Source organism: Gregarina niphandrodes, assembly GCF_000223845.1.
Source record: "Gregarina niphandrodes unplaced genomic scaffold scaffold00003, whole genome shotgun sequence".
Classification (NCBI taxonomy): Eukaryota; Apicomplexa; class Conoidasida; order Eugregarinorida; family Gregarinidae; genus Gregarina; species Gregarina niphandrodes.
Genome location: NW_011646045.1, coordinates 508117 through 517460, shown reverse-complemented (window position 1 = coordinate 517460; position 9344 = coordinate 508117). Strand labels below are relative to the sequence as shown.

General features: G+C 49.4%; 3 protein-coding genes across 3 annotated transcripts; 2 read left to right on the top strand and 1 right to left on the bottom strand.

Moving 5' to 3' along the window:
• Nucleotides 1-516: 516 nt before the first annotated feature.
• On the top strand, nucleotides 517-2145 carry GNI_025600 (hypothetical protein; the record flags this gene model as incomplete). The annotated part of the gene is made up of 1 exon (XM_011136117.1): nucleotides 517-2145. One exon carries the CDS (start codon nucleotides 517-519, stop codon nucleotides 2143-2145), a length of 1629 nt encoding a protein of 542 aa, XP_011134419.1.
• Nucleotides 2146-2390: 245 nt separating this feature from the next.
• GNI_025590 (hypothetical protein) lies at nucleotides 2391-4598 on the bottom strand (the record flags this gene model as incomplete). The annotated part of the gene is made up of 1 exon (XM_011136116.1): nucleotides 2391-4598. The coding sequence occupies one exon, from the start codon at nucleotides 4596-4598 to the stop codon at nucleotides 2391-2393; it is 2208 nt and encodes a 735-aa protein (XP_011134418.1).
• Nucleotides 4599-4659: 61 nt separating this feature from the next.
• On the top strand, nucleotides 4660-8863 carry GNI_025580 (putative structural maintenance of chromosomes protein; the record flags this gene model as incomplete). The annotated part of the gene is made up of 2 exons (XM_011136115.1): nucleotides 4660-5973; nucleotides 6062-8863. The coding sequence occupies 2 exons, from the start codon at nucleotides 4660-4662 to the stop codon at nucleotides 8861-8863; spliced, it is 4116 nt and encodes a 1371-aa protein (XP_011134417.1).
• Nucleotides 8864-9344: the final 481 nt, after the last annotated feature.

Genomic DNA, 9344 nt, shown 5'->3' with positions numbered 1-9344 from the left:
AATCAACCACAGGCGGTGGTTAAGCGCCTGTAACGAGAACAGTCATATGCTAGTGGTTTCCGTGACCCTGGGATAATTCCTGCCCCCTGGGATAGTTAGCGCCATCCATGCCAGCCTCCTATGTAGGTATTCCCACGCTTTCGAGCCCCCGAGTAATTGCCTATACCTGTTATTTGGCCCGCATATTATATTTAATGTCTGTTCCCGGCCATTCGCGGCGGGAAGTTCGTGTTTGGGGTTCATGTTGGTAGTGTTGAATTGATTAAAAACGATGTCCCCGTGTTTGTAACACACACACGCGTGTTTGTACCTCACGCTCGATGTCCGCCATGTCCCTAAGACAGGAAGGCGTATGAAAGACCTCCAGCGCTCTGCGGCTCAACATTAAATAATGTCCGGTTTACGGGTTAATATTATTATTTGCGGTCGTGCCAAAGGAGGATGCGTGGATGCCATGCTTCCGTTCCGTGCGAGGAAGGTTACCGCAAGTGTACAGTGCTTTTAGCGAGTTGGCATATGGATACTGAGAGCATGCTTTTGGATATGGCCGAGAAGAGAGTGGTTAGTAATACCATGAATAATCAGAGCTTGGCTATGACGCGGAATGGCCCGGGTTTGTTGGCTCAGGGTCGTGTCGTAATTCCGGGTAAATATACGGCTAATCAAGAGGCGTTTTTCCAAAGTCGAGGACGAATAGGAGCAAGCGGAGATCGATCAAAGACAGTCGAAATATATCATACTGGAAATTCTATTCAGGAGTTTAAGGAATTAGCAATGGGTATGGCTGCGCTGTTAGTGAATCAGGAGTATGGAAGCTCGTTGGCCAATGCGGAAGCTCTAATACCCGTAGCCGACTTTGTTTGTCTCGTCTTTGCTTGTTTACCGGGTTCGATTCGAGGTAGCTTTGAAACGACTAGGATCTCTTCCAAGGTAGCTGATCAATGGTTTAGGGAGTATCGCAAACTGACATCAAATATCATAAGCCAAAAAGAGATTACTCGATGTAAAAATATCGCAACCTCAGCGGCCCAAAGGAACCCCTTGCACACTGGATATTTTACCCGGGGTCTACCTGGATGGAATGGAGGGAAAGGTGGTATACCATTTAGTTTGTTTACTCGTCTGACCGAGAATATAATCCCGTGTAGCTCCGTGGAGCGAGAGAAAGGTGTGCCCATATCCGATAATTATAAGAGACGAAAGCAAACCCGTCAAGAAGTACAACAAGAGAAACGAGTGAATGATAAGAAGTCGAAAGTATTCAACAGTAAGAAACCATTTACAGATATAAAGAATAGACTTGGACATCTTGCTGATATATTCGGGCCTAAAACGAGCGGTGGTGGAGGTAGAATATCAAAGAAGAGTACCGTAGCTCAGCAGATAGATGAACTTCAGAATGATTGGATGCTGATCAAAGCATTTGGTTTAGATGAAGCTCAGCACTCTGCTGTGAAACTAGGTGAAGCCGGAACCCGTTTTGAAACAACTCTACAAATGGGCATAGCAGGCATGTGGATAATGACAATGTGTATTAGGGTGATGAAAGCAATGGAAAGATCGCCTATTTTGAACCCTTCTGGAGTATCAATCGGCAGAACACGAGCGCGAATAGATTACCATGTCCAGGAAACCATCGAGGAAGGCACTGATATTGAAATGGCTTACATAACTTCTACAGTCTTGTACAATATGAGTAAGCAGCTTGAACCATTCTTGGATTATTTCGCTACTGTGTGTGCTAAGACCAATGAAGACTACGAAAGCTTCGCCGACCTTATTAAGAAATCACAGGTACAAAAATCTTATCCTTGGCTAAGATATCTCACTGTCGTTAAGGCATTATCCAACCCGTCCTGCCCGGATATTCATACTGTCAAGATTGCTCACAATCTTATCACCGGCGACCTTGAAGTAGACCTTCGAGAATTACAGATTACAAATCTTCACGGGCTCGACGAACTACGGAAGACCTGGGAACCAGACACGGATAAATACACTATTAGACTTGACCGTATACCTGAACACGGACAGCCGCTTGAATCTTATATACAAGAAGTTGTCGGTCAAGCAAAACGTATCATGACTGGATCACGAACCGACCTGAAAAAGACGGGAAAGAAGGGGACGGGAAAGAAGGGATGATACAAAGTTTTTTACACACATGACTGTTCTTCCCAGTGTGCTTTGGCCAAGGTGGAGAATCAGAGTGGAGAATCTTACCCCCACTAAAAAATCGGGGCGTGGGGAAATATGGGGAAAGTTATAAGCTAACTAGACAGATGCCGTATGGATTAGCTGCACGTATGTCCGAGCGGGGCGAGTTGCAAATCAATTCCTGCAAGCCAATTGCTCCGAGTGGATAGTTGTTGCATTGGTGCCGGCGCTGATTAGTAAGATGGCGTTAGTCTGTTGTTCGCTGGGAGTTGGTTAAGAAGAGATTGAACCCTGGAGTCGGGGATTGATTGGGCGCAGATCTGTAAGAGACTTGGTGTGGGTCCGGAATAATTGGAGTGGTCCATGACAATTTTGAGTACTCTGGGTAGGATGCATTTTTTGGAGTCAGGTTGTAGGGCGTCGTCAAGGGAGAGATCTTGTTCGAGATCTTGGATGGCGGTTTGTGCGGCTGGGGAGTTCATGTCTGCTTCAATGGCGGTTAGATATTTGCGTTGCAGATCGGTGAGGGGTCCCTTGTCTTGAGTGAGATGTGCGAAGAGCGGTTGTAAGCCACAGATGATTTTGTTTTCATCTGTGCGGGTGACGAGTTTGCAAACGGGTTCCAGAGGTAATTTATTGACCCGCAGCACCTGCTCAACCAGACTCTGGGGCACCTGTAGATGCTCCACATGTTGGTTGGATGCATATTCCCTGAAGAAGAAGGCAGCTACAGCACCTTGTACATCATCCGCGACCAAGACTTGTACGTGTCCGGCAAGGTTGTTTTGCAACACGGGTGGCAGGACCTCGCTTTCCTTATAGGATCCAGCGTTATAGGACATGCCCTTGTATGATGCGCCCTTGCCGTCTGTCTCTCCCTCTGGGTCTTCCAGTTCGGCTCGGAGATAGTCGGGTGAGACTTGGGGCGGGGAGGCTCCGATACCGGCTCGCTGCAGCACACTTTCCCAAGGCTCCAGGTTTTGTGTTTGATTACGAAGAGAAACGCAGCGGGCATTAACATTGGGCGTGGAAAGGCGTTGGGTAACGTAACGATGAACTTCAGCGAGTCGTGGATATTTAAGTTGCCGCGTGTACGGTAGTCGATACTTGGAGCCATCATCTAGCAGTTGTTCCCAGAGGTAGCTGACGGCGTAGTCTGCGAAAGAAACCCCTTTGCCAGTAACCGAGGGTGTGACCGAACCTGGTTCAGCAAAACGCGCCAATTGGCCTTCCAATTCTCGAACGTCTAAGATGAAGAAACGCAATTCCTTATTCTTGTCACGATGCACCTCTGTGCCGTGCTTAGCCCGCACCTTGTCCAACAACGTGAAACAACGCTTCCATGTGTCATGCGCAATCAATAATTCCTGTGGATCGCTCGGTAGCACACGCGCGCGCGAAGCACACTCCATCAACAGGGCGTCTTCGCAATAAACCGACAACGGTGCCGCCCGTGCAACGCGTGGCGACTCCAACATCTCACCCGCCCCGTCGAACCTCGATGTCGCTAACGTCATGAACGGCGACGCTCCCTCCGGAGCGTAGTGCTCTGCTGCCGCCGGTATAAAGTTCAAATAGTATTCGACATCACTGTTGTCCATAAACCGTAAAATGCAACGCGCCATGTCGTCCCGCTCGTAGGCCTCCCTTGTGATGTGGATCGTCGGATATAGCGGAACCACCTTCGGGGGAACAACGCTGTCTACCCCAACAACGTTGTCTCCCCCAACAACGCTGTCACCCCCCCTCACGCTGTCCCCTGCTGTGACACTGTTCACCCGGCTCGCACCCATCGCTTCACCCAACGCAATCTTCGGCCCCTCCATACCTCCCATCTCCGCGCTACTGAGCGACTGCAAACCTTGAGGTGGAACAGAGTACTGCACGACCGGCCTCTCAAACCCCATGCTCCCCGAAGTAGGACGTGACCGTGGACTTGTCCGCTCGTCCTCGGTAGTCTCCGTCTGTGGCAGCCGTTCCGGTTGGTGCAGCCGGCCAGTTGGCGCAGCAATAGTCAAAGCCGCTGTTCCATCAGCCTTAAGGGTGCTTTGGGCGTCTAGCAAGCTGCTCGCTGTCAAGTTAGTAGTTGGCTCCAGCCCCTTGTACTCTGCCTTCATCGAGTCTATTGTCTCGGGCATGTCTAGCTTCTCGATCGAGTCCAGCGCCTCGGTTGTGGTGTCCAGCCCCATGGTCGACTTCAATAAGTTCTGCGGCTCTTTGAGATCTAGCGCCGAATCCGAGTCGAGAAAGTTCTTGGCCTCCTCCAGTTGGTCGGATAGATGTTCTATGTTCTTGGAGGTGAAGTTAACGGGTGGGTTACCCAAGACGATGTCGTCGTCGACCGACACGTCTTCGGATAGCGACTGTAGCAGTGCCGCCGCAGAGGGGATCCCAGGCACGTTTTCCAGGCTGTTGTCGTCCAGCAAAGATCGGTCTAGCATCAGTGTGAAAATTATTTAAAAAGCGACTGCAGCTGTGCTAGCACACACGGATCCGAGTGGGATGTGCAGTTGGCGGCTAGACACGGTGGTCATCACGGACTTCAAGTCTTTCGGTGGCCGCCATGTACTGGGCCCCTTTCAGAGTTTCAACTGCGTCGTGGGGCTGAATGGCAGCGGCAAAAGCAACTTCTTGGACGCCCTTTCCTTCGCCTTGGGCATGAACAACAAACACCTTCGAAGCAACCGGTTCAACGATCTGTGTCACCAAGACAGGCGCGCCCAGGTTCAAGTCCGTTTTAGACAAGTCACCGGCGATGCCTCAGAACGCGCCACACCCACAACCGAAGAGTACTCGGAAACTGGCGTCGGGCCCAGAGAGGGACAGGGGGCAGCTGGAGAGGGACAGACAGACGGAATATCATCAAGTCGTGTCTTGACGTTGGAGCGTAGGGTAGTGAGTGACAGCTGTACGATCTTGCTGGTAAACGGGTCAACTACAGACCGTAAGACTTACAACAAGCGCTTGTCGGAGATCGGCGTTTTTGGCAAGAATTGCCTTGTGGCGCAGGGCCACGTGGAGGCAATCTCGCTGTCCACTTCTAAGGAGCGAGGTCGCACGATCGATCAGTTGAGTGGCAGTAGTGCGTTCAAGGAAGAGTACGAGGAGGTTGCGAAGCAGAGTCAGACATTGGCTGCTGATCTGAAAGTTGCGCAGAGTCGGAAGGCTGATGCGGAGAACGAGTTGCGATCGTGTCGAAAACAATTGGAAGACCTGAAGCAATTTAATGCCGTCAAAGCGCTGTCGACGGCCACTAAGAAGTTGTCCAAGCTCGTCGACTGCTGCCACATCGAGGACCAGCTCCATGTACGTCTGACCGAGAACAAAGCGCTGCTGGAAGAGATCGGGCATTTGAAGAAGCTTACTACGGAGGCAGACGATAAGGCGACGGGACTCCTGACCAGCAAACGAGAGCGATTGGAATCCATCAAGGTACTACGAGCGTACCAGAAGAAGGAAGACGAAACCGTCAAACAGAGGCTGGCCCAAGCAGAGGAACATGCCAATCAGGTCATGAAATTGGAAACGGAAAAGGAAGACCTAGTACAGCGAAAAAATAAGCACAAAATCCTATGTAGAGAAACCCTGAACGAGTATACCCAGCTCTCCGAAAACCTGATGGCTTTCTTTACTAAAAATGACCAGGAAAGAACCAGCAAAAAAAACCAGATACAGAACAACGCATATTATCTGGCAACCGACCAAGTCAGGCAAGCCGTAAAAGAATTACAGCATAGCTCTCAAATAAGCACACTTGAATTACAAATAAAATCGCTGGAACAGCAACATTCCTTCAATGAAAAGAAACGCGCCAACGTAATCTTCGACACACGGCATACCCGCCTGTGGTATCGAGGTGGTCGTCTCTGATGGCTGGGTGGTCGCTAATCATGTTTGTTTATAGGCAATAGATGAATTAGCTAGTCTAGAAGAATCCGCTAGTGAGCATAAAGAGATTTTGTTCCGTTTGAGACAGGAGATTGAAGCTGGGGAAGAGAAGATTGGCGCATTGACAAGGGAGTATGAGAAGCAGCGTTTGAATGGGGAAGAGGATTCATTGCAAGAGAGGCTTACTGGGATCAGGATGTCTTTGGGGGAGAAGAAGGATATGTTAAGTCAGTTCCAGACCTTCGGGAGTAAGGGCGGGGCAGATAAGAGTGCCGTTTGTGAGTATTTGAGGGCTAGGTTACCGGAGGGAGTATTTGGTCGCGTGCATGAGCTCATTGCTGTGTCGAATCCGAGTTATATGCAGGCGATTGCTTGCGCATTAGGTAGGCAATCCGAGAGCATTATAGTGCGCACTTATAATGACGCGATGCGCTGTGTTAATCTACTCAAAGAAAAACGCTACGGCATAGAAGAATTCCTCCCACTTGATACCGTCAAGTTTAAAAAGATTGATAACAAACTCAGGCAACACCCGGAACTCTATCTCCCAGCTGTCGACTATATCGGACTGGAAAATGATAGCTTCATGCCCGCCATATTATCAATCGTCGGCGACACTGTTATCGTTGACGGTGACCTTGATAAGGCTCGACAAATCGCCTTCCATGATCCGACTTTAAAAAATTATCACCTCAAAATAGTTACCAAAGATGGACAGAAAATCGCCAAGAATACAAATATCACCCTCAACTCAAAACGCTCCTACGACTCTGGAAATAATTTGGTCAGCGGTCAACGAGTACAGTTAATGAAAGATATATCCCGCCTACAAGAGGAAGAGCGCACCCTACTCTATCAGCTTGATCAGGTTACCAAATCCAATCGCTCCATAAGGGAAGCACAGAACAAACTGGGATGCGATATTGAAAACGAAAGAGCTACGATACAAAAAAAACGTGTGCAAGCGATCGAACACGAAAATATCCAAAATGCAGACCTTGGAAACATAGAGGAAATTAAGAATACCACTCAAAAATTAGATCAAGAACGACAACAGATAGAGAAAGATATATCTATGAGTAAAACTGCTATTCAGAAACAGCAACAAAAGCAAACTAAAGACAAAAAGCTTATTCAACTCATAAAAGATTCCGCAATATATGAACAGCTTCAGAAGGACTTGGAATCGCTTAAGCTGCAGAAAGAAAATGCTACGAGATCCGCCGAACAGAAGATTAGCCAGCTAATGACTCGACTTAGCTTGACGGTGAACGATAATTTCGAATGGACCAAGAGCCAATCGCCCGAGATTGCTAAGAAAGGAAAGGGGGAATTTGGTGTTTTGTCTAAGAAATTGGAGGATATTTTGACGTATTCCACAAAGGGTTATAAGATTCAAATCCAAGAGAAACAGCAGGAGCTTGACAATTTGAAAGCGCGGCAGTCAAAGTCGGAGGCATTGAAGCCAGCAAGCGATGTGGCTCGTCAGCTGGTGATAGGCGAGCAGGCCTTGAGTGAGGTGGAAGAGCGTTTGGCTCAGTTGAAGGAAGAAACCAAGCAGTTAACTAAGAAGCGGCAAGAATTAGATAGAGCTCAGTACCATGGTATTTCGAGTATTAGTGCCGTAATTAATCGTCTGGTAGAGATGATTGAGGAAAGTGATAGTCTATTCGGAATCAGTTCCCAACCGGTTGGCAGTCCCGCCAAGAAGTCGCGGTTACAGGTCTTGCCTCAAATTCAGGAGTTGAGAGACTGTCTAAATTCTGGAGGGACGTCTAAACCTGGCTTCATAAACTACGCGCCGGCTCTCTTTGCTGCAGGGATTCCGAGCATCTTCCCCGTATTGGAGCGGGAGGGTATTCTGTTACCCCGTGCCTTACCCTATCACCCAGTCCAGGACACGGGAATGGCCGTGGAGAATGAGCCCCGGAGCCAGGATGGTGAGCCCCAGAGCCAGGAAAATGAGACCCAGCGCCAGGAGAATGAGACCCAGAGCCAGGAGAATGAGACCCAGAGCCAGGAGGGTGAGACCGAGTGGGCACGCAGTATCTTGAGAGCTGTGAAACAGGAGAAGCTGGTCGAGCGCATTTCGGAGTGGTCCGATACTTTGCGCCGGATGAATGTGAATCTACAGGCGTCTGTGATGTTCGAGGGGGCGAAGGCTCGATATGTCGAGTGCCAGGACCAGTTTGACCTTTTGAAAAATGAGAAGCACAGCTTAGATTCTACCTTACACAAGATCAGGGATAAGCGTCGCCATTTGTTTATTACATGTTTCGAGAAGGTTAACGGCTTGCTTGATGAGATCTACACCCGTCTGACGTCCCGAAATATGTATACTGGGGATGCCAATGTGACTGATGTTTGTGTCAAAGATGTATGCGGGATGGCCAGTATTGAGCTGGAAGATGAAGTGAGCTCGGAGCCGTTTACAAAGGGCATCATTTTTCACGCTATACCCCCTGGCAAACGTTATACAGACATCGAGAGTTTGTCCGGTGGAGAGAAGACCATGGCAGCGTTGGCCCTTGTCTTCGCCATGCAGGGCTACCGTCAGTCACCATTTTTAATTTTGGACGAAGTCGATGCTGCGCTGGACCTCGAGAACGTCAACAGTCTGCGAGACTACCTTGTCCACTCCCCCTTCCAGGTCTTCATGGTCACCCTCAAAGAAGAGGTCTACTCCTTTGCCGAAGCGATTATAGGCGTATTCAAAAACCCCAGGACCAAGGACTCAAACATACTCACTGTGGACATGTCCAAATACCCAACCGTCACAGACCTGCCACTCAGCGTCCAAACGCAAACCGCTACTTAACCAGGTCGGGTACCTTCAGGTCGGGTACCTTCCGGTGGGGTGATCAGGTTGGGTACCCCCGACATATGACTGACCACCTCTCCAGACGGAGAACCACCCTGAGTTCCGCATCCTTTTTTATTGCATTTAATGTCCGAGGAAATCCTGCTGCCAGATGGCACTTTCGTGACAATGCCTATACCACAACTCCGCGATGCAGAGGCCGACCCGGGACCTGCAACTACCTCTGCCAACGCCTTCCACCTTCTGGAGAAAGCCAGAACCGTCTCCGGCTCCACGGCCGCGGCTGGCAGTGACTTCTTCAATGTGTATAGAAAACAAAGAGCAAGAGAATTAGAACGACTGGAGAAAATGGACGAAGAAGCAAGAGAGGCGGAGCTAGAAAGATGCTTTCAGGAAACGTACTCCTCCCCTCCTCCGGACTTCATTCACAATTGCGCCAAATCCCCCCTATTTAGTGCTGGCGGGCCCATATCCCCCC